This window comes from Pseudorca crassidens, chromosome 19 (assembly GCF_039906515.1).
Source record: "Pseudorca crassidens isolate mPseCra1 chromosome 19, mPseCra1.hap1, whole genome shotgun sequence".
Lineage (NCBI taxonomy): Eukaryota > Metazoa > Chordata > Mammalia > Artiodactyla > Delphinidae > Pseudorca > Pseudorca crassidens.
The window spans coordinates 33,696,534-33,721,242 of NC_090314.1; the positions used below are offsets into that span (position 1 = coordinate 33,696,534).

The following is a 24,709-nucleotide window of genomic DNA, read 5'->3' on the forward strand; positions in this document are numbered from 1 at the left end:
TGGTTGCCCCCTTCACGCGTTGGCCAGACAGGCTGTGTCGAGGAGGGAGCCCTTCTCCGCATTGCCAGCGGCAGACGGGGGACGGTCATCTGGGCAGTGGGGTGCTAGGGTGGCCACGGGCACTCATGGACCAGGGGCTCTGCCACGCTTGCCTGGGCCTCAGCCCCAGCAAGGAGCCCTGAGCCCTGCCAGATCTGCCTAATGCCCTGCAGTAAACCCCTGGATACCCCCTGCCAGGGCAACCCAGACCCCCATCCCTTCAAAAATAAAATAAGAGGTTTCCCAAGGAGGGAGTCTGCCGCAGGTGACCCCTGGCTCCTGAGGGCCTGGGGAGAGATGCTGAGCACAGGACCAGAAGCCGAATCTGCAAGGCTGCAAGCCGAATCTCCCTGTTCTTCCACCTCCTCCGGGTCCAGCCCTGGAAGCTCCTGGTCCCCAGGTCCCTCCTGCCGTCCTGGAGACAGGCTGCACTCCATGGGGACAGCTGTAGACCCATGACGGCCCCTGGCTGGGGCAGCCCCAGCACCTACAGAGACACACACACACACACACACACACACACACACACACACACACACACCCCTTTCCTGGATCTGTGCTCACGCATCCCCCATAAGCCCCGCGCGCGCACACACACACACACACACACACACACACACACACACACACACACACACACACACACACACACACCCCTTTCCTGGATCTGTGCTCACGCATCCCCCATAAGCCCCGCCACCAAGGAGAGCCCATTGGCCTTAGAAATAGCATCAGCGGCTTAGCTGCCAGGTCATCTGGAGAATGTATTTGGGGTGAGCGGTGAGGCTGGGCGGCCTCCCAGGACAGGAGGGGGATGGCAGGGAGCTGGGGAGGTGGACCAAGAAGACAGCCCTGGGGCAGGATGCTGGGGCAGCGCTCTCTCCTCCTCCAGGCTGCACGGGGGGATGGGGGGAACGGCGGGCTGTGTCGCCACAGAGTGGGTGCTGTGAGGGCTGTCTCTGCTGTTCTGGGCACACTGGGGGGCTCCCCTCCCCTGCTCCCCCGCCCCCAACACCTGTCACTCCGCTTAGCCCCGTTTTGATGGTTGAGTTTAAATTCAGCCCTTAGCAGTATCTGCTGAGCAGTCTCCAGCAGGAGCCTTTATCTGAGATTAGGGATAATGGATTTCCTTTCTTGGATCAGGGTTTTTTTTTTCCTCCCTCTTTCCTCTCTCTTTCTCTTGGACTTTTTGTCCAAAATGCACTCAACTCCAGAAAAGAGAGCTTTTGTTAAAAGTCTTCTTACCGACTCAACTCCCCTCCCCCAGCTCTGTCCCCCCTCCCTCCCCCCCACCACCATTTTTTTCATGCTTCCAAGGAAACCTGTTTCAAGTAAGAAGTGAGAGAGTACAAAAGAATAAGGACCTTCCTCCTGTCCCCGCCCTCTTCCTTCTCCCTCAGGGTCCCCTGAGCCCTGCTCCGGGCCTGCAGCAGAGCCTGGTGTAGCGTTGGGATGGGGAGAAATAACTTGACATCTTCCTTATTTTCCTTCAGCACTTTGCGCAAGCACGCACATCTTCAGAAATCTAGATCCTGCCTGGAAGAAATGGGGAGGGGACTTGGTGGGGGAGTCCCTTCCCTGGTCTTGTCGGGGTCATTGCTGTGTACATTTATTTCACCTGGATCTTTCTTTTTCCCCCTTCAACAGCCCTATTACCATATTTAAATGCAAGTATGTCTCTTTTCATTGGCATTTGAAGTAGCTTAGCCTGACGTTTCTAGTATAGCTCCTTCCCTTCTGAACTTCTTTCCTCCCCAGTAGTTCTGTGTAGCTAGGGCAATAGTCTTAGAGTTTAGCGGGCTTCTAGTTTGCTGTGTTTGGGGGACGGCCCTCTCTCTCCTCTCTCTCCTCCCCTGCTCCCCGGTGCATGTTCCCTTACCGCCCTCGTCCTGTAGCAGCTCCTTATCTGGAAGGCTCAGTGGCCAACGCTGAGCCCCTCCGTTGGGCTGTTTGCTTGCTGCTGGCTTCCGGCACATCATTTAAAACCACAGGCACCGGACACGGGTCTGCTTGGAGGTAGATTGTCCCACGCGTGGGGGAGTGTGTCTGTGTGTGTCCCAGGGCGAGGCTGTGCGTGCACAGGCTAGTGGCCGGAAGAAGCCCGGGGGAGGGGACGTGCCCACCTCTTCCTTCACCTGGACAGTCTGCAGCCACGCTGGGTCACCTTGTCCTTCTGACGTTTAGTCCCACTGCTGGGACAGCCTCGCTGCCTGGTGCGTTGTCAGATCAAAACCCCCAGGAGACCCTTCAGTGCCACCTTGATTGGGACGGTGGAGCTCAGACAGAAGGGCCAGATCTAGATCCCCCTAATGTGCCTCCAGAGCCACAGGCCCACCCCACGTCGTCTCTGCGGCCCCACACTTCCTCCCCGAGCTGGCCCCCCAGAATGCTTCACCCCTGGGCCCGGGGCCGTGATGCTGCTGGCACTGAAGTGTGGAGTCAAGACGGCCAAGCCAGCCTGAGGCCTCAGGAGAACGGCTAGGCTTAAGCCGTCTCCCGGCCAAGGTGCCTGTAGTGTCAAGAGGCCACCCTCAGGGCCTCCTGCCTATGGCTGAGGGCTGACTGCACCCCAGGGACCCCTGCCTGTGACCGGGCCATGCTCGACCCCACCCAGCTCTTGACAGGCCCTGGGGAATCACCAAGGTGCCCGTGCAGGGGCCGCAGGGAGCTCGCCCTGCTCTCGAGAGAAGTTACTCTTCATTCCCTTCCGTTATTTTGGTGTGCCGTCTAGAACCAGTTTCCCGGGCGACAAATGTGTGGCAATCAAACACACCTAAAGATGCTGTGCCTTCCAGAAGCCTGAGCGCCGCTTATCCATGTCCCTCCTAAAGGCCGACCCACGGACATCCCTTCCCACCCCTGTCTTCTGTGTCGGGGCGGGGGACATGGCCTGTGAGACGCGTCTGTCCGTGGCCCTTTCCAGGACCCTCCTTCACCCCAGCTGCTCTCTCTCTGCCAGGCTTCCCGGCAGCGGCTTATGGACCAGTGGCGGCGGCAGCGGTGGCGGCAGCACGAGGATCAGGTAGGAAGGTGTGCGGGCCCGGCGGCTCCCAGGCATGCCCAGTGTGCAGGGGAAGGTAAAGGCCCTGTTGGATGTGCAGCTGCGTCTGCCCACCACTCTCAGCACAGCCCGGAGGGGGGCGGGGGGCGGCCCCAGCGGGGGGTCAGTCCCGGGACCGCAAACCAAAGGCAGATGATGATTCCCTCCCTCGAAAGAGAAAAATGGATTTCTTGTGGACTTCGGACGGGCCCCTTCACCTGACAGCCGGCTTCAGGGCACCCGTGGGCATTTCCCTCCTTGGCTTTTGCTGGTTCACAAGGCCCCCTGCCTCGAGTCTCTGACCCAGCCAGAGAAGCTCTAGGTTGCCAAGGGAGACTCAGAGTCCATCCGTGTGGTCCTGGCCTGGGAGCAACCCACCGCTTTGGCCCCTGCTGCCCTTGGCAAGGGGGCTCGCTGATCCGGGGCTAAACCCCGAGTCCCTGAGGGTCACACGTGAGGCCAACCCTGACCCCAGGGCGTGAAGCCGCTCTTCCTGAAGCCCCCGGGCCATCCCAGACTCTCTTCTGAGCCGAGACCAGAGAGCTCCGAGACTCTAGCCGCCAAGGGAATTGGGGTGTTCCCTCCCATGAGGTTGCCCAGGTCGTTTGGTCTCCAAATGCAACCTTTGAGGGGGTCTGGGACCCTTGGGGTGAGCTGGGAACCTTTCCCCAGCGGCACTGTGGGCTCAGGCTGGAGCTGGGCCTTTGTCCCTCTCCCCCAGATGCCCTCTGCCTTCCTGAGCAAGCAGGGCTTCTGCTGTGTGCTCCCCCATCCCCCAGGCCACCGAGAGGCCCCCCACCTCCTAAACCCGGGAGCCATGGTTTGCAGCTCTCCCCCAACACCCCGCGGCCAGGCCGCTGGAGCACCCAGGGAAGTTTAGTCTGATGTAACAGGGCTCTGAGGAGGGCCGGGGGAGGGAGGTGCTGCTGAGGGTACCAGGAAATGGGGCATTAAAAGCCCAGAGGGCAAACGCCAAAAAGACCCAAACCCTCGGTGGTAAGAGACTGGCACAGTGAGGCCCTTTGGAAATGTCAGTGAAAATCCGTTCCATGCAAACTGGCACTGCCTCAAGCTACAAAGGACCCACTCCCCTGAGCCACCCGCTGGGGGCTTGTTTGGAGGGGCCAGGGAATTCTCAGGGGGCTGCTGAGGGCGTTAGCCAGAGAGCTGGGCGGGGCACCGGGCGCCTTTCCTCGGCTCCCGCCCGCGCAGCCGGCCGCCGAAGCTCCCACCGGCCCTCTGGCCAGCGTCTCTTGGTCCCCCTGCCCTGGGGGCGGGTTGCACAGCTGCCTAGTGTCTCCCTGTTCCATTTGGTTTTTTAACTTGAGAGCTTTTTGGTATCACGATAAACGAGCCTCTGTCCTACCTGTGCCTGGGGGAAGGGACAACAAAAAGAAAAATCCTGAGATTTCTGAGTGTTGTTGGTTGTTGTTTTCTCCGTTCAGTTTCTTTCTTATTGTAACTTGGATTATGAAACTAAACTTTAACCCAAAATTAACCCTGCCTCTCTCCCCACCCCCATTCTCCTTGACTTCATGGCAAGTTTAAAGGGCAGCATGGGGTTCTTTGAGAGTCTGAGAGTGGTCTCCCCATGGTCTCTGCCCCCTTCTGCCACCCCTGCCCTCTCCCAGACCCCCAGAGCCAGGCGGGAGTGCCACCCATCCCCTCTAACTCCTAATCCCAAAGGTCAGAGCCATCTCCAGCCACGCTTTTTTTTTCAGGACCAGTGGTGTTTTATTTGTAGCCATTTCCATCAGGAGCCAAGTCTCCCACAGGCCATTCGAGGTCAGCCATGCTCATCACCGCACTGTTAGTGAATTCTCTTCAGGAGTGTGCTCCCAGACCCCCTGCCCACACCAGCCTGGGTTAGTGCCAGGAGTAAACCCTCAGCTCGGAGGTGCCACCCCAGGATGCAGGCTCGGCCAGGAAGCTGTAGGGCACCCCCGAGTGCAGCCTGGGTGTGCCCGAGGGCGATGACCAGGCGGTGCCTGCCAAAGTCAGAACACTGCCCAGGCTGGAAGACACCTGCCCACGTGTAGACAGGGTAGCTCGGCCCCCACCCCTACCCGCTTTGAACCTGGAGCCGGGTTACAAGGCTGGGGAAGGAAGATCTCCACCTGTCTTTCTCTTAGTGCATTTTGACCTGTAAAGACTCTCCCCTTCCTCCCTCCCTCCCCCTAGAAAATGATCTGGACTCCAAGTCTGGCAGGATGGCCAATTATTTACCTGTCATAGTGGCCCCTGGGTGGCATTTTGGCATGTATGGGAGGGGCTACACAGACTTATTTGGGTGTGCGCATCGGCCCAGGCCAGCAGGGGGGCTCACGGAGGGCTGATTGCCTGGTCTACCTTCACCGCCTCCTGCAATCCTGCCCCACCCATCCTAGCTCCTCCCCCGGGGACAGGGATGCTCCTTCAGCCCCCCAGCACCCCCCCCACCCCACGCAGCCTCGGCTGTTGGGGGGCATTACAAGTTCAACTGCATTCTCTCATAGGGAGAAGCTGGTCTAGGGAGTGTGTGGAGTGCCGCCCTTGGGCTTGGTCCCATGCTGAATCTGGCTGGGGACTCAGAACAGTGGGGAACAGGGCCTCTGCTCCCCAGGGGCTCTCAGGCTTGGCTTAGAGATCAGGTGGACTATGAAAGGCCCTCTTTGCACTTTCATTTTTCTCCAGCTCCACAGTTTTGTGTGGGTTTTCCCTTCCTTATTATGACGCGCCGGGGGAGCTTCCTGAGCAGAAGCTCCAGCCGGAGGCCGTGGGGTGGGAAGCAAACAGCTTCGGTTCTGATGAGCTGGGCAACGGCATCCGTCAGGGCTACGGTGTCAGGGTAGGAGGGCCCTGGGCCTGGAGCTCTGCACCCACCTCAGCCGACTTCTCTGGGCCAGCCTGCCCCGGACCTGAGGTGGGTGGGCTCGGGTGACCCCCAGGGGGAGGTCCCGGCGACTCCTAGATGACTTCACTATCAGTGTCACTTTTCTTTTACCTTCACCCGGAAGTTTGAAACGTCATCTTTTCTTGTGCTCAGTCGAGACTTTGTTTGTTTATTTTGATCGTATCCATTCAGTTCCAGTGGCCCCATCATGCCCCTCCCCCAAACCTAAATCCAGTTTGGTAAACGGCTCCCCCGGACAAATGAGGGAAATGGTTCGAATCTCCAGGCTATTGGATTTCTGGGTGGCATCGCGGGTGGGTCCGTGTATCAGTCTTAGGCCCCGGCCCCAGCCCAGCCCCCGCCCAGCCAGGACCCCTTACTGTGCTTTACACTTGCCAGCTTTGTTCCCATCTAGTGACATGAGCTCCTGACGGTGGTGGTGAGTGTGAGAGTCATGTTCTGTTGTCTTTTCTCTTGCTTGGTTGGGGCTGCGGTGAGAGTGTCTCTGAGGCATACTCTCCCGCCTCTCTTACACTAGGATCTGCACACCTCCTCTCAAACACTCTTCTGAGCACGCTCAGCGGGAAGGTTTGTCCACACCTATTAATCCTCTCTCAGTGTCCAGCTTCCTGTTAGTACCAGCTGGTTTGCATGTTTTTGCTTGTTCAGATGAAACAGTTCAAGAAACAAACTCATATCCAACTCTCGAGAAATGTCTTTTTTTGTACACTTTCGTTTTCGATTTTTTTTTTATTAGTTACAACTCTGAAACACCTGTTGTCCAGTAAAACATTTCACACCCCCTGCCTGTTCTTAGATTGTATGTCTCTGTGGGACTGAACTAAATGCATGCACTGTAGTAGATGTACTGGTAGCCGTAGCCGTAGTTGTAGAACATGCATTGTTGAGTTGATATTACAGGGCCTCGGACAGCTCGGCGCAGCACGGCTGTGTCTGCAGGATAGCGTGGGGGCCAGGAAGAGAAGGGGCTCCATATTTTCAATGTTGCCAAAGGGCTTGGATCCATGTTCCCGCCATCAGCCACCACCACCTCCCCTCACACTCCCTGCTCCCCCAGTCCAGGACTGGGTCACCACCCTCAGCTCTAGCCTTCCCAACGGAGATCTCTCTTAATAGTGTCCAACTATAGTGAAAGAATGCAATCAGGGTTGGAGGGAGTCTTACCGTTCTTCCTTGTTCCTGTCTTCCTCCTGTGGTTCTTGAACAGATCGGGTCCTTTTCTACTTCTTAAGGCCTAGCAGCAAGGCTTCTCCAAGCCCTCTACTCCTTGAGTCCTTGGCCAGCTCACATCCAGCCCTTCAAGGATTCGGGTCCTTGTGGCAGCCCTGTTTACATGGTCGGAGGGGAAATGAAATATGATGGGGAGAGGGATTAAGATCTCAAGATCCTTAGTCTGCAGACAGGGGATGCATTTGGTCTTAGTCGAGGTCGGCATTTGTTCTTACGGTTGCTGAACGTAAAAGGAGAAAGGGCGGAAGGGAAGTGGGGTGAGAGGGGTGACATTCCTGCTGTGGAGATTACTGGCACTGCTTCATGAGGAGGGGAGGGGAGGGGAGGGGAGGGGAGGAAGGGGGCCTGTAATATCCAAAGAGGAGGCCACAGTTTGCCAGCATCGCCCCAGGAAGACTTCCCAGTCCTGCAGCCTCTGCCCTGGGTTCAGGGCGTGTGCAGTCAGCCGTCTCTGGACACTTTGTCTCCCCTCCATTTGTGGTGACAAATCATGAGACAGTGCAGAGGTCTCTTAGAGCTCTTGGAGGCATCCCTAACCTTCGTAAGTTGATGGAAGATGAAGCAGTAGTTGCCACCTGGGACCTGCTCCTAAAGCCAGGCTGGTTGGTGGCTGTGACCCGACGCTGCAGGACGCAGGTGGTATCTGAACGTTCAGGGTGCAAGTCATCTATTAGCAGAGGAGACAGAAGCCCAGGAAGTCCCCATAAGAGTGTGCAAAATGGTAGCCCGTGGCATGTGGCCCAGTTGGGGTGGACCAGGATTGAATGTGAGCCGGCAGGTCGGCCAGATTGAGGGCCCCGAGGCCCAGGAAGGGAGATCTGGGAGGAGCCGGCCTTCTAGCCCAGTCTTCATGGGGGTAGGAGTGGGCAATGGCAGAGGGAGAAGCTGGAACTGTCAGGCTTCGGGGCTGCTGAAGCCGTAGATTGACCCAGAATGGGGAGCAGCAGAAGAGGGTGGGGGCAGAGGCAGAGAGAGCAGAAAATCCCCCCCACCCCCCACCCCCGCCTGAATCCTAGGTCTGGCTTTGCTGCCCTTTGGCTGGACGTCCCTGAGTTTCTGTTCCAGTAAAATTCAAGTCTGGGGATAGAATAAATCATTTAACTTGAGCCATAAAGTAAACACTTTGGGGAGGAGAGTAGATCTCAGACCCGCCCCACTTTTATCTCAGGACATCTTCAATGTCCCCGGTGAAATCCTTTGCCTCCTGTGTGTTCGGGGCGGAGGGAGTCCACTCGCTCCTCCAGCTGCTGGAGGAGTGCGGACATTGTCTGCACTGGTCGCGGCACAAGCCTTAGGGTTCCCAGGTGTTGCTTTCAACAAGCCTGTACCGAAGGTTTGCTTTGTGCCGGGCGCCAAGGCATATAAAGGCAGGTAACACTTCTTGCCTTCAGTGGTCTGAGAATCTAGATTCCTTCCAGTGAAAGCCCCTATTTCCCACGATGCATTGTTTCTGGCACTGTCAGCTTCATTTAAAAAAGGAAAATGGATCACTGTGCTGCCTTTATTGCTAAAGATGGCTTTCCTAGGCCTTCGTTAGCAGAATTCGATGTCCAGGAAAGGGGGGTGGGGTGCAGGGTTGCAGTGCAGGCATCTCTTCTTTCCCGCCCAGGCTCCCTTGTGCTAGCAGCAAGCATCCTCTGGGGGCTGTGACCCCAAGATGGCCCGTCTGTGGGTAAGGTCACGGGGACACCCTCTCATTGGAATAGAGCCAGCACAGTAGCCCAGAGGGAGAGAAAACCTGTGACCTGTTAGGACTGCTAACCAGCCAGATACTTGAAAGACTGTCCCGGAACGTATATCTCCCAGTCACTGCCTTGCGCTCTGGGCATGGGCACCTTGTTTCTCAGTTTGTCATTAAAATCTTCATTTCTGGGAGAGCCAGGACTTTGCCCGTAAAGAGTCCAGCATTGGATTTCAGTAACCCCAGTGAATTTATAATAATGTGCAGAGCTGCCCACCTCTGACCTCATCTTCATTCATTTTCCAAGGGCTTTTGGACCAACTCTGTTGAGGATAAAATACATCAGCTCTAATCAATAATTTTGTAATAGAAATACCATGCACTTGCTAAATCAAATCTAGTGCATTTAGTGACTAGCCTCAAAGCCCAGACCTAAGTACGAGTTAATCCAAAAGTGAATGGAGTGGGAGAATGTTAATGGTCTTTTAAATCAGTGGAATTATTTTCAGTGGGTGACACATCCGTGCCCGCCCCCTGAGCTGGTTGGCCTTCTCACATGCTGGCTTGGGAGCACAGGCCCTGCTGTCTGGAGGAGGGGTGGGAAGAATGGTGCCCTTGAGAGCTCTATAACAGCACATATTCCAAAAGTTGGTGAACCCACGTGTTGATGAGAGTCATCAAAGGAGCACATACCTGGGTACATCATGGTTCCTTGTGTTCCTGCAGAGCTAAGGCTGTCACGTCTATTACCGCAGCTACCCCATGAGATGGGCAGAAAGGCAGAAGGTTTGGGCTCAATTTTACATGTTTGTTTTTATGAGAAAGCTGGGCTGCAGAGTGGTCACATGACTTATCCAAAGTCACACAGCTGGTTACCTGTTTAGCGAGGCTTTGGTCAAGGGTAAAGAACCCTGAACTTGAACCCAGGTCTTTGGCCTCCTTTAAGTAGCCCTGGGAGGAACCATGTTTGTTCATGAAGGACTCACCTGCCGCCCAGACACCCTGCACATAGAGGAACGTCCTGGGAAAGCCCAACAGCCTCGGCTGCCAGCTCTGTGTTGGCTGAGGACTGAGGCTGCAAGACTTCACAGGCCAACCTTTCAGACGTAGATTTCAGAACCAGACCCAGGGCACGTCTGCCGTGGCGTTTAAATCGGCAGATATTTATTCAGTGTTCAACAACAGTCATTGTTATTATATGTGACAGGCACCGTCCTAGGCCTTGATTCAGGGTACTCTGAGCTGTATCAGAAAACCCAGCTCAGTGTGATTAAATATTACGGGGGATTTATTGGCTGACATCCTGGAAGCTCTGTTGGAAGAGTGAGCTTCATGTGTTCAGGGCTCATCTTCTGCAGTTTTCTTAGCTTTGCCCTCCTTCTCATTTCGATATTGTCTTTTTGTTGGTTTCCTATGATGGCAAAATGGCTACAGCAGTTTCCTGACTCACATTACCCTGTCTAGAAGAAGAGGGGCGTCAGGTGGTCCAGGATTCTAGCAAAAGTCCAGAACTTTGTGCTATTTGGTTAAGGCCTAGGTTACAGGAAGCAGTCACTGAGGGTGGGATCTGACCCCTCTAAACCCAGGTAAAGGAGCTAAAGGAGCTCTGACACGGTGGAAGAAGGATGGATTTCCAAAGGCTGGGTACTATAAAAGGGGGGGAAAGAGACTGATGCTGGCAGCCCTGGAAGCTCATAGATGACTCCAGAGCACAGTCCCTGCCCTAGAGGCTCTCCCAGCCTAGCATGGAGGCTAATGTGTACTTACGATATGATGCCTAAGCCCAGTAAAGGAGGAGCACAGAGCTGTGGGGGGAAGTCGAGGACGGTTTCACGGGGGAGCGAGTATCTATACTTTTAAAGGACAGATAGGAGCTCCCCAGGGAGCCTGGGGAAACAGCTTATGCAAAGAGCAGAGTGATTTTGAAGTCCTGCAAATGGTTCACTCTGACTAGAAAATAAAATGCATTGGGGTTGAGGGCAACAGCTAGCTAGAGAGCTGGGCAGAGTCAGAGCAGGGGGTCCTTAGTGCCATGCTGAAGAGCCTGGATTCACCTAGGTGACTGGGAGCCTCAGAGAGGCCTGAAACCAAGAAGTGCCATCAGATTTGTTTGTTAGACAAGCCAGACAGCAGGGTGGATTAGAGAGACAAGAGGGGAGGCATGAGGACAAGTGGCAAACCATGAAATTGTAAACACTCCACAAATGTTCATATATAGCTGCCCAGTAAGAGATGCTGTGGGCCTTTTACTCTTCCCCATTAGCTGATTAACTCTGGGCTCCACGTCATGCTGGTTGGGGGACAGTGGGAGGCTGTCTAATGGGCGGTGGGGATATAGGCTTGAAGAGGTAGAGAGAGGCTAGAGTCTGGGAGAGGGAGACTTTGAAAGCCCGATTGATATAGTCATATTGGTGGGAGAGAGAGGCTCATATTCTTTATGGCAGTGGAATGGAACTCACTAAAGACAGAACCAAGTAAGGAAGATCAACCTGGCAGTGGCCCAGCAAAGCCCAATCTGACCCCTTAAGCCCTGGGGCTGTGCTGGGTTTGTGGTCTGGAGCAAGGGGAGGAGAGCAATGCAGACCCTGGAGGGCATTCCATCATGGGGAGTCCACCTTTGTTTCCAGCAATTCTCCTTTGCTTCTGCCAGCAAGTTGTTGTTCGTTACCTGCTCAGGGCTATTGGTTCCCATTCCTGTGCCCTCATGGCAGCCACTGCCCTCGTCCTTGCTGCCAGTCCCTTTCCCTCTGTCCTCATCTTTGGTCCCTCTGTTCAAAACTGGCTCAGAACACCAGGAAACCACACCCAATTAACCCTCCCTGGGATGCCCCCTCCTTCGCTCTAGCTTCTCAATGTGATCGTGTGTCCTCAGTCTTCTTCCTGATTGGTGAGTTGTCCTCAATGAAAGGCAGGGTTTTGAGTCTTTGGAAGATATTTTGCACGTTATCTCAGAGTGGTGCCTGCCTTCTCCAACAATATGACCCATCAATCCTCCGGGAGGCAGTCAGCCTCGTTCTTATTATAGATGAGTAATTACTGTGCAATTAGAGAAGGCAGAAAACAAAGGGGCCCTTCGTTCCTGGATGCTCATTAATAAATACAAAGGTCTCCCCTTTCCATCCTGGGATCCTGCACAACAGGAGGTGGGCAAATAATGCTTTTGAACAGCTGTGATTGGCTGTTGCAATTAGATCTGTCAGGATGAGAGAGCCACAGGGATATCCACTCTATGGCATGGACCAGAGGGTTCCAGCCGGCATCTCAAAATTCAAACCCACCTGGGAGGCCCCTTGAGGGAAGGATATCTTGCAAGTGGCGGATAGAATGCTAAAGACACTTCCTAGCCAATTATAATAAAATAATGGTAACAGTAATATGTTAATGATATCTCACATGTATTATGAGTGAGTCATGTTCTGTGCTAAGCCCACCTCCCTTATCCCATTTTATTCTCATAGCCCTAGGAAGTGGGTGCTGTCATTCCCATTCCCATTTTTAAGGTTTAAAAGCTGTGGCTCAGGGCTTCCCTGGTGGCGCAGTGGTTGAGAGTCCGCCTGCCGATGCAGGGGACACGGGTTCGCGCCCCGATCCGGGAAGATCCCACATGCCGCAGAGCGGCTGGGTCCGTGAGCCATGGCCGCTGGGCCTGCGCATCCGGAGCCTGTGCTCCACAACGGGAGAGGCCACAACAGTGAGAGGCCCGCGTACCGCAAAAACAAAACAAAACCTGTGGCTTAGCATGTGTGAGGTGTCAGAGGCAGGATCTGAGCCTAGGTCTGTCTCATCGGACAGCGCTTGTCAGCAGACGCTCCATCGTACCAGTCCTGCCATACCTGCAAAGCTCTGCATCTTTGAAACATACCCTCAACAAAAACCAACCGCTGCCATCAACTCAGTTCTCCATATCCCTGGTGGAGGAGAAGAGAACCCAGTCATTTTCAGGAGGCATTATATGTGGTATTTGCACCTGCTTCTGCTCTTGCAGACTTAACATCACGGTTCTGTCTGGCTTTAGCTGACATTTCCGATCTGGCTTCTGGTCTCTGAATCTCTTCAGACCAAAGGCACACAAAGGAGGCCCAGAGGAGGCACGGTCGGGTAAGTGTGAGCCAGGCTAAAGATCATTATTAGAAAGGAGCCTTTAGCTAAAACAAAACTGAAGGAAGTTAGCCACTGCCTGGAGGAAACTAGGCCATGAAGCAGGGGAGGACGCTTTGGGCAAGACTTCTCGGTAGGGATGAGTTAACATCCCTTCACGTGAGCTGTGAGGACTTAATCTGGAAGGTCTCTGGGAAGCCCAGCCCAACCCTGAGGCTGGGAGGGGATTGGCCGCCCAGTTGCTGGGGCTTTGCCTTAAGCCAGTGGCTGGGAGGGGCGGAGCCGGAGGCGGGAGCAGTGGGCTCCTCTGCCAATCGTCCTGCAGGGAGGCTGGGCTCCCAGTACCATGGCAACAGTACCATGAGCAGGGGCTCATTTGTTTTGTTGATGAGCAATTACTACGCAATTAGAGAAAGCTAAAAATAAATGGGCCCTTTGTTCCTAGTTACTTATTAATATTAATAAAATGGTCTGTCCAGTTAACGCAAACCTGTGCGCCTGTGGTAGAGCCCACTGTGGGAGGCAAAGGCTGCCCAGCCCCGCTTTCCCCTCTCTTTCTGGAAGTTTTTTTTGACCGTAACGTGCAGAGGGTAGGCTTTCCCCGTCTTGGCCGGGAGAGGAGATGCTCAGCCTTACCAACACATGGGACCCAGGATGCCCCGGAGTCACTGACCCAGGCAGAAGAGTCTGGTCGTGTCAACCCAGCCTCCAGAGAAAAGACCACAAACACAGCAGCAAAACCAGAAAACATGGACCTGAGTTGGAAGAAACCTCTCGCCCAGTTTTGCTATGTACCCTTGGCCACGTTGTTCGACTTTTCTGGGTCTAGGTTGTTCAGCGCCAGGTGCATAAAATAGTCTCTAAGCCTTCCACTGAGGTAGCCCCTGAGATTTCAGTGTCTCCCCTCCCACCTGGCTTGAAGAGAAACAAATCAGACTTGGAAATGACTTGCTAGAAGGTTACTTGGTTGTTCAGGGGTTGACCCCACAACTTCTGGCATCTGGCCTTGGAGACGGAAACAGCTCAGAGGCATCCCTTATATCCCTTCCCCATCCAAGGGGACGGTTTACCTTGTGGATTAATCAGATACGGATGATAAGAAGCTTTTAAGAAGAAGCAGGAGAAGAGAAGGAGGAGGTGGAGGAGGAAGAAGAAGAATAAGAAGATGATGACAAGGACGTGGAAGGAAGAGCAGGGAATCAGAAGACTTGGTTCCTGTCTGGCTTCTGCCAACAGCAAGCTGGTTGATTTGGGGGCAAAGGGTTTCAGACTGTTGGGGTCTTGGGCACCGTTCAGCTCTATAGCTCTGTATTGCTGCTGTTTCCAAAGCTCTGGATCCCTTATCATTGGGAGCAAAATGTTGACAGTGATAGTGCCTTAAGATCCGAGAGGAGTGACCGAAGAGAAAGCCAGGGGCTTCCAAGTGATGAGGCAACTGGTAGGGATGCATTTGAAAAAATCAGTCACACGTTTTTTTAATGTGTGAAGGCAATGAGAGGGATAGACATATTTCCAGAATCGTGTATCATTAAAACAAAACAAAACAAAACAAACCCTATAGTCAGATATCCATCCTCGTGTGTGGTTGGTTAACCCTTTAGGGTTTGGCATTCTGGATGGTATTCACTAATAAAGGTGGACCTGCTAATAGCTGTCGTCGATGAGCTGCGGGACTGGGGCGAACACAGTGGTTCTTGAACTTGGCCACATGTTAGAATCACCTAGGGAGTTCTTAAAATTCCTAGTGTCCGGGCCACACTGTAGACCCATCCAATCAGAAGCTACAGGGGGGTGGCGGGAGGTGGGGGGCACGGCGGGCAGGCCTCAGCGTTACTTAAAAGCTCCCCAGGCAAGTCCGTCCTGTAACCATGGACTCAAATACCATCAGGTTCTTGCTAGATACGGAGCCTCACGCCGTCTCTGTGACTTTGTCATCAGCCTCCCTACCTCAGAGACAGATACATAGAGCCAAGCCAGACGGTTCACCCCAGCCTCCTCTAACGAGCTGGTCGGGGATCCTTAGCCGGCAGCCTTGGAGCCCAGGCCCCTCCTGCCCACCACTGGTCCTCCTGGCAGGGCCAGGAAAGCCACCCCTCCAGGATGGGCTGAAGGGGTCTTTGTCCTCATAGATGGATTCTCCTACCTCCCCCCCCAGGACAGCCCTGTCCTGGCTGAGATTGCGAGCCTGTACCCGTAGAACCAGCAGCCCGGAGCAACCATAAACAGGGAAGCAGCCACCCTCCTTGACTGTCTGATGAATGGGGGCCTTTTGGTAAGGTCGGAGTTTGTTTGTTATTAGAGACCTAATTAGAAACATGAGAGGGAGCCGAATGGCGCCATGCTTGGCCAATTAGTGACATGCATGCGCCCGCTTTGAACTTCAAGGACACAGAGCTATTAGCGCTTACATCAAACATGGATTAAACTCCTGTGCCTTTATAATCATTAAAGACGGGCTGCTCAAGTGGAAAGCCTTTTGTACAGGTCCTCAAGGGGCTGCCCCTTGGGCATCCTTCCCACTCCACCCCCTGGCTGCTGGAGCCCCAAACAGTGAGTTTCCATGAAATGTGATCAGGCAGTAAGTACTGAGGGTGCTAGGGCATGCCAGCTCCCCACAGGACAGCCCTCAGCAGACTGGAGTCTTCGGGGACTGAGACCAGCCCTCTGGTTGCACTTTCTAGGGTGGGAGGGCTTCCTTTCTCTCTGGCAGTGCCCTTTCCACCTCCCCCTGACCCCAGCGATGCCGCATGCCTGCTTCGTGCCCGGTCTTGTTCTGGGATGTGGCACAGAGGAGGGTGGTCTAGTCCTCAGGTGAGAGGCTGACCCCTGTCTCCTGTGGCAGGCATGGCCCAACCTCAGGGAGCCCCCGGTCTGATGGGGGAGACACCCCCGCCACCAGGGAGCTCCCAATTTGGAAAGGGCAGCAGGACCCATGCCCTCGGGAGCTGGCATTCCAACATTGGCGCTTTGATTCCTTGTCCTTGATTTTGTGACCTCTGTGAGGCCACGAAATATCCAAATAAACAGAAGAAACCTTGTCAAACTCTGATGCGAGGAAGGACAGCTGGGCAGCGGGATTCAGTTTAAAAAGCAGCCCGGGGGAGTAGCCTGGAGACCAAGTGAGAGCTGGTTTCAGTCGGTCTGAGGCACTGTGAGACCCTGGACACATCCCCTCGTGGCCCCAGCCCTCGGTTTCCTCGTCTGCAGCCCCAGGGCAATAAAACCCATCTTACAAGTTGTTTGGAGCGTGAACAGGACGGTGTTAACGCCTGCCAATGCGCCTGGCACGCAGTAGGTGCTCAGTGAACCTTAGTTCCTTTTCTAGCCTGGCACCCCGAGAGACCACAGCTTCTAGAACCCTGTGACCCTTGCCTCCAGACCCCGTTTTGCCTGAACTAGTATGAGGCTTTCCCCTGCCCCACCTTTGCTAACTGGGACAGGGCATCACCTATTCCTTCCGAGCTTTTCATCGTGACCGAGGATACTACGAGGATGCAGTTCCGGCCTTGGGTTTCATAGCGTTTCCTGTTAACAATAGTTATAGTGAAGGAAACGTACGCTGGGGCTGCAGTGAGTGGAATCACTTACAAGACACAAGCGAGGACCCAACCCTTCTGGCTGGGGGCGGGCAGGGTGAGAATTAGAAAGCGAGCACGCACAGCGCACACAGCACGGCTGGGGCGCCTGGGTCCATGCGGGGAGAAGCCAGACTGGTTTCTTTTTTGGAAAGATAAAGAGGTGGGTGTGCCTTGGGGACACAGGGGGTCACCCGAGCAAAACACAGCCAGGCAGATTCTCAGGATTAAACTAGGAGCAGCAGAACTGTTACAGAGAGAGAGGGAGTCCTTCCCAGGCCGCACACTCCCTAACCTCCTTTCCTTCTGATTCTCAGGTCAGGGAGGGCTGGAATGGGAGGCTCTGGCATCGCCCATGTGCTGCTCCTTGCCCATTCTAACCTGTGTGGGCCTGGAATCTGAAACCAGTTAATTTAGGAAAGAGGCAACAGGATGTGAGTGTTAAAACACCCACCGCCTGCTTCAGTCAAACCATAAACATTTGTCTCTGGGGTTGACTTTCCCTCGTCTTCCGAAGCGCTTGAGAGGCTCAGGGCGGAAGCGTTGTTGAAAGGCTGCTTTGTATCCCAGAGGAATCAGGATCACCACCTTGCGTTCACTCCTGTGGCCTGAGCTGGAGCGACCACTGGGGTCCCTTCCTTGGGGAAGCTGCTGCAGCCGGGCAGACAGTTCACACTGGCAGAGCGAGTACCACCTCGGCCCCAGGGACTCACGTCGTGGCCTTTCCTTCCCTGGGTCCCCTCTCCCCCTTCTTCCTTAGAACAGGCAAACAAGGTCAGTCCCTCAAGACCCCTGGGGTCTGGGAGAAACAAGAACCTGATGGTGGCCCCAGAAAGTTCGTTCTTTGTCCTCATGACAAAAGCTTGGTTTCTTTGGCCATCAGGCCCAGGCCCACTCAAGGCTACTGCATCCCCAGAATTTACCCCGTGAGCAGATGGTAGCCAGCCACTGACCCCCTTCCTCCCCCTTCCCTCCATCCCAACTAACGCAGCCTAGTCCTTTGGTTGGAAGAGACACACCCACACCCGAATCAGGGCTGATAAGAAAAAAGCATCGAGATGGAAAGAGAATGAGATGTTTTCTGCTGAGATTGTACAACAAGAGAAAGTATAAAGTACCGGCCACAAAGCCCTCCTCGGATATAGGTCCTTTGCGTGTGCTTGGGGCTGTCTCCTCACACTGACCTGAGTGGTAGTGTGAGTATCCCGGTTCACTAGTAACCCAGGGTGTGAGGGTTTTGGAGCCAACCAGCAGTGAAGTTATCTCTTTAGGGGATGTGATTTGACTGGAAGCTGAGACCATTCTACAAAATAATGAGTCGCAAGTCTTAGGTTCCACTGTCCATCAATTCCCCACTTAAGATAGGCCAGCACTAACCAACGGACATCTACACTGACCTCCGTAGTCTGAAGCAGGCTAGGTGTTGAGCAAACAAGCAGAAACCGCAGTCTTCTAAGATTGCCACCACTGAAACCGACAGTCGGGATGTTTGTGACGCCGACTCCCTCCGCCCAGTGAATGAGCTGACACTCTGCATGTGTCCTGTGCGGTATTTATGATGATCCAGGCGTCTCCAGACTTGTTGATACCAGGCTGAGTTTGTCCTTCTTAGTAATATACTGGTTTGTATATGGAGACAGGGAGAAAGAAATACCATCACATTGCTCTCTCAAGCCTCCCCCAGTTTTAAAGTATGTCTTCTCCTTGCCTTCTGAAATAGCTTGAATTTCAGCAGAGCTTAAAAAAAAAAAAAAAATGTTGTATATAAAATTGATTGTCCCTGCTTCTGGGTCCCTGAACTGATTTGACTTAAATTGAGTGTGTCATACAGTTTTCCCAGGTTAGATGTAACTGCTGGCCCTCTCTATCTCCCTCTGCCACCTCCAGGCTAAGCTCTAGGGGGAAAGTTTGAACCAGGATCCCTGGGACGCAGTGGCCTGGCAGACTGCTGGATGCAATTCCCTCCTTGCCCTGCTGGTAATTCACAGCTGAGGGTTTCTCCTTCCGTTATCAGAAGCAGGTGTATCTTTTCAGGCTGACCTTTCCCATCAGACCACCTGCATTAATTTACAGTGGGCACGCCTTCCAGAGGGCACAGTGAGGCTGCAGACTGGGGCCGTCAACTCTGTTTCAAGGAAGGCCTCGGCTGCCTGGCTGCTGTTCTTCAGAGCCCCCCAGCAAGGAGAGGGGCTGTTCAGAGGCAGGTCTCTGCTTCTGACGGCCAGCTGGCATTATGGACCCAGCATCCACTGGGCCCCCCGTGTCGTAGGGGAATCGGGCAGCTTGCTCTTGCCCTGGAGAACACAGGGTCCTGTGAGAACCCAGAGGGTCCCCGCCTTCCACACGCCCCCCGCCTTGAGGGGTCCCTTGCTGACATGAGACACAGGCTCTGCTGCTGTGGAGTTTTAATCCGGGCGGAGAGAAGCATGATATAGACAAGGTGAGTGTCGGAGGGGCGGTGACTCTGGCCTCTTTTCTCTGGCATCAGCCTATCAGCAGAGCCCCTCTACTCATTCCTTTCTCAGTCGCTTTCTTTAAATTCTCTAAAACAAACAAAAACCCCTAAAATCTAGTGCGATGAGTTAACTGCAGCCCTGCCCTCGAAGAATATCACACCGGCTTATGCTCCGGGTCCTCCATTCTGCGGGAGCTGGGGGTTGGGAACGGGGCCACGACACCGTCAGCCCAGACCAGACTCCCCTCCCTTGTCCCTGTGGGAGGCATAATGAGTTCTGCTGGGCAGCAGGTTACCTTCTGAGCTGGGCTTGCTGGGGACGGGCCCACCACCTGCATTTGCCTTGTGAGCAGGACACACTCTGTCCCAGAAATGTCCTGGGGGCCTCGAGGCCCCCTCCTGAGATTAAAGCTGGCAGCAACACATAATTCACCAAGAAGATGATTGAAATTGTCTCGAGGGCTGGCCCTGCCTTTTGGCGAAACGTGAGACCCACAAAACGAGGACCCAGGCCTAAGGCTGGGACTTGGCAGGGCCCTGGCTGGTCCCAGATATGTGGCCTGAGCTCATCTGGAAAAGACTTTGGAAACAGTTCCTTTCTCTGGATCAGTAATAACCTACTTTCCAAGCCTTAGAGCCAGAGGCGCCCTCCCAGGGGTGCCCCCCCCTTAGAGCCCTGGGCCCTAGCTTTCTGCCCCAGGTCCAGTGGCATCACTTTGGGATCATACAGAAGTACTGGGACTTCCATACCTTTCCTAGACCTACAGTGAGTCCTGATTCTCACTGCCCTCCCCCACAACTTCCCCACCCTCGGTGACGAATTCCACCCTCAGCCCGGCGCCTTCTGACGGCAGCTGGGCAGAACCACATGCTGACTGTAAGCCCTCCATAAGGCAGGCGTCTCCTGGGTTTGCCGTGAAACCCCGAGGGGCCCACGAGCTTCGGGTCCAGCCCCTGCAGGTGAGAGTCTGAGCCCGCAGGACAGGCCTTGGATAAGGTCTCTGGATGGCTTTCCTGGGTCAGCCATGAAGGTGTTTTCTTCCCTTGATGGGCAGGAAGTTCCTCCTTTTATCTGATGCGAAGTACCTCCAGATTTAATGCCAATGCGTTTCCCTCGCTGGCCTCTGGATATAGTGTCCTCACTCTCCTGCCCCCAGTCCCCAGGTCCTTGCATCAGGTCCAAGGTGATTAAGTGCACCAGGTGGATGAAATAGAGCCTTTTGGGAATCACTTCCCGATTTGTATGGCCAGTGAGTTGTACTCTCCTACATCAGATTTTCCTAAATCTGCCTATGGTACCTGTCTTGTTGGGCTCTGCATAGACAGCTGTGTCAAATATAGGTGTGTTTGTTTTGTACTCAACAAGTTCCAGAGCACCCTCTCTTTTGCGTTTTCGCCACAGCCCACGGAGAGTCAGGCTGAGTAGGGCAGGCAGCACTCACGTGTCGCAGGTGAGGACTCCAACCGGTGAGGGGCTGACACTCAGGCGTGTAGCCAGAGGTCAGGGCCAGGGTCACACTCAGGTCTTCTGACTCCAAGTCCAGTGTTCCCTTTCTCTGCACCATAGCTGCCTCCCTGAGTATAGCTGCTGCCTGGACCCAGAAAGTCCAGAGGATGCTGGGGGACAGGGCGAGGCGTAAAGAGGAGCCTGCCCAGTATTAAACCACCGCTGTGGGCGCTGCCCAGAGCAGCCGATGGGAAAGTGACCCTGCTCCCTCACAGCAAGCCCCCAGACTGCAGCTTGGCCCCGGGCTCGCCCAAGGCCACTTGGCACTCACAGCTTCTGCTGCAAAAACGCCAGGGTGTTCGCAGGACACTGTCCTCCTCTGGGACAGGAGTCAGAACGTCCGATGTATAAATCTCAGCACTGTTTATTCAGCAGCACATACTGAGACCCCTCCCTCCCTCCCCATCCCCCCCACACACACCTCCTAGCTGAGCAGGAGACAGGCGTCCTTGCCCGTTAAGAATAATGTCCCATCCCCTCTTCCTGAACTGATCCTGGCCTGTGGGACATTTCTGGCCCCTCAAAATGAGCCTGGAGGCAACCTCCAAGGAGACAGACCATTGAAAATTGACTGAGGGGTGACTGGAACAGAAAGCACCCTTAGGTCAGGGGCTCAGAGTCGTGCTTCTCCCCCTGCCTCTCCTCTCAAGGTCACAGCTTGGAGGGGAGGGCCTCCTCCTTTACTGTGTAACCAGCCAGTGTGCAGTGCGAACCTCCTGAAAGAAGAAAATCGCTTTGTCCCTAATGCCTTCCCACCATCAGACAGCGGGAACAGCCGCCGGCACGCTGGCGTGCGCAGTGCCCTGCCCCTTTCTTCCCGAGCAGCAGAGCCGCTGCTGGGTAGAGCACTCCCGGAGATCGTGGGTTCGGGCCATCCCATTGGCTTGTTAACATGCTTTCTGGAGCCTGGGTCTTCCGCCCCCAGAGAAAGAGGGAGTCATTGACCAAGGGGCCCAAAGACCCGGCCCCTCCATGCCCTCAGCCTTTGAGGGTGCAGCATCCACTGTCCAGAAGCCTAGAGAGAAAGGACCAGCCCAGGACCAGGTGCTTCTTGCCTGCCAGCTGCACCCTCGGCGGGAACCCACAGCCTGATCCTTCACCCTTGGCTGGGGACTGTCTGCGGGGTGACTCTGAGCTGGGGCTCCGGCATTAGGAGGGCAAGTGTCTATTCACGCGAGACTTGGGGTTTTAGAGCTGCATTTTAATACAGTGCCTTCTCAACCGTGATACTGGTGTCATTTGATGGAAGAGGACTGAGAGGGGAGGGGCAATGTAGGCCTAAGAAGAGCAGCTTACTGTGAAATTCCCTTCAGGCCAACTCTCAAGCTGCAGGCCTCCTGGGCACACAGGCTCGTGAGAGGTAGCCGGGGGCTGGGCAAATACCACCAGCCCTCCTGTCTTCTAAGCCTCCGGAGGGGCGTGTTTCAGGACATGCCGCCTCCTGTCTCCCAGGCTGCCTCCTCTGGCTGGATTAGTCTCTGGATGGCCCTCCCCCTGCTGGAAGAAGCCAAGATGGAGACGTCCCTTCTCCCTGGCTTCTAGATAGGTGGGCCTGCCCACTGTCCTCCTGGATCCTCATCTGGACACAGGAGAAAGGGGTCAAAAAGTCTTCCTATCTTGCACCGTGGCCCACTGCCCACACCCCTGCTCTCCACCCTGAAACAGAGCCAGCTGGCTACTTCGTTGGTTACTTGGTATAGGAGCGGGGTCAGCTGCCTGGGTGAACCAGGAGTCCGCTGTCTGAGCTCCCTCAGTTTTCCTAGCCCGGAGGAGGAAAGTGTGTGAGACCGAGAGAATGCTGCCTTTTGAATCTCGCAGCTTGTTGCTAGCCTCCGTGAGTGAGCAAGGCCAAACGTTATCTGCAAGTTTAATCTGTATTCAAAAATCCCGTCCCCTTTGTCTGCCGGTGCCTTCCCAAATGAGCAACTCACTTGCTCAAAGCCTCTGTGATTTCTTTTCTCTTTAACCTGTTCTTCCCATCGGCCAGTTTCTTCCTTTCTCAGCACAGCTTCCAAGGGGCCTGAGCTTGGGGCCTCCTGCCCTAGAGGGCATCCCAAGGTAGCAGCTTGCCTTTTCTCTGCTGAGTCGAGAGCCAGGCCCAGCTTGGCTTGTCCCCCTTTGCATCTTCGTGTCCCGTCCCAGTCTCCAACCGGCCTGGCTGGAGTGCATCTTCGGTCTCTTCCCATCCCGGCAACAAGTGGGTAGAAATCAATCCACGTCCGGCTCTTCGATCCCCCCGCCCAGAAGTGAGGGGCTCCAACCACAGGTCCGCGGGGCAAGGCCATGGCCCAGAGCAGACTTGCAGATGTTCTTCCCTTCTGCCACTGAGGGCGGGTGGCCACAGGGCAGAGGGAAGTGCCGAGGGGGGCAGGAGGGAGAAGGCTGTTGGGAGGAGCAGCCCCTGGGAGCCATGGAAATGCGTGGAAGGCAGATTGTCTGGTTCTTTGAGATGGGTTAGTTGTAGCCCAGAACTGGCCAGCCCCAGACTCACCTTGAGCTTTAAAAATCAATGAGAACTTATTTTTACAGTTAAAAAAAAAAAATTTTTTTTCCATTAGGGAAAAGAAAAAGTTTAAGCTACTAGGGGGGCATGAAGATGAGACAAAATGAGCCTGGCTGACAGGCTGTGGCCCTGGCCGGGGAGGGAGCGGTGGAGTCTGGGGGAGGCCAGGGGAGGGGGCCCGAGGCAGTGTCTCCTCCCACTGGCCCCTCCGCACTGCCACTCTCAGCGTCTGCGGGTGTGAAGTCGCATCTCTCTGTAGCAAAGGTACATTCCTAGCTCTTTTCCTGTCTGGAGTCTATATCTGGAGATAACCAACAGAAAGCAGACATTTCGGTCAGATATGCTTTAGTGATAAATTGGTTCAGTCAGTATGCTCTGAATTCATACTTGTCTTTTTTTTTTTAAACGAAAGGAAAAAAAAGTTTAAATCCCCCCTTTCCTTCTACTGCAGGAGGTGAGTGTGTGGGTGTCCGGTAGAATCATTGGCATTCACTCAGCTTCGGCCCCAGAGCCTCCAGCTTCGCCATCCCCACCCCATCCCCTCCCTCCATCCCCAGCTCTCCACCCCAGAAGGGAACCCTCTGCCACCATCATTACTGTTATGTTAAGATGCCCAAATTTTCCATGACATATCCCATCCTCCGACCACGTTCAGTATTGATGACGTTCATACAGGGATATAAATGGGAGGGGTGGGCAGGGAGGGAGTAGCCAGTGGGGAGGGGGGAAGTGGTTGGTGGGGGGAAGGGGCGCTGAAGATCTTTTTTGTCTTTTTTTTGTTTAAAACAAATTTGTCATTTAATGGATCCAAAAACAAACCAAAAAAGAAAAAGTGAAAGAAAAAGCAAATCAAAAATCCCCTCCCCAAAGATTTTTTTTTTCCTGGACACAAATTGCTTTGTTTCCTGTCACATTTTAATATCAATATTAACACAATGTGTAGTCTAAAACTAGTTCCTTTGTAGTTTGCATGGGATGTGAATGCTGTCTCAACGTGCCCAGATCTAGACAAGACTGCATGAGCATCAATTCAGATGTGAAAAAAAAAAAAAACTCTTTCTCTCTCTCTCTTCCATATATACCTCTATTTCTATTGTGATAATTTGGTGGGCAGTGAAGCACCTCCGGTTGGTTGCCGTAGTGTGTTGAATGATTGTTTTTTTCTTCTCTCTATTTTTGGAGCTCCGAGCTTCTTAGTAGTAGCCTGGGCTGAGTATTCTTGAGTCCCTGCTGATGTCTTCGCATGGCCTTGGTTCAGTGTTAGAAGTTGGGCCTCAGCTGTTTTTCTGGAGTGTTTGGCTTGTAATGACCGGTGCATGCGTGGCTTCTGGCCTCATACCCAGCTCTATTCTCTGCACACCAGTCCTGAATAGCTACAGTGCTCAACCGAATTTTGGCGCGCCCGCTTCCCCGGCAGGCTCCAACCCGGCGCGGCCCGGAGGCTTCCCGGGGGCCAACAGCCCAGGACCTGTCGCCGATCTCTACGGCCCTGCCAGCCAGGACTCCGGAGTGGGGAATTACATAAGTGCGGCCAGCCCACAGCCGGGCTCAGGCTTCGGCCACGGCATAGCTGTAAGTACCTTCCTGCCCCTGCCCTCCTGCCCATGTCCTGTGGCACCCCGGGGCGGGTGTGCCAGAAAAGCCCAGAGGTGGGAGGCCAGGAGAGGGCAGCGGGCCCCCATCCGCAT

The 24,709-nt window shown here is 54.5% G+C and overlaps 1 protein-coding gene across 12 annotated transcripts in view; it reads left to right on the plus strand.

The window, feature by feature from the left end:
• Positions 1 to 24,709, plus strand: part of MSI2 (musashi RNA binding protein 2) — a 389,103-nt gene that overhangs the window by 355,683 nt on the left and 8,711 nt on the right. For 2 of the 12 annotated variants that reach the window (XR_010937428.1, XM_067715517.1), the window contains exons 11-14: positions 1,687 to 1,710; positions 2,999 to 3,061; positions 6,490 to 6,539; positions 24,439 to 24,593. Coding sequence is in view for 10 of the 12 variants with exons in the window: in XM_067715517.1 (XP_067571618.1) it covers positions 1,687 to 1,710; positions 2,999 to 3,061; positions 6,490 to 6,539; positions 24,439 to 24,546 (245 nt within the window). In the remaining 2 variants the exon portion in view is untranslated. Of the gene's footprint in view, positions 1 to 1,686; positions 1,711 to 2,998; positions 3,062 to 6,489; positions 6,540 to 24,384; positions 24,594 to 24,709 lie in introns of those variants that run through there. The other 10 variants (XM_067715513.1, XM_067715512.1, XM_067715519.1 and 7 more) reach the window with 9 other exon arrangements.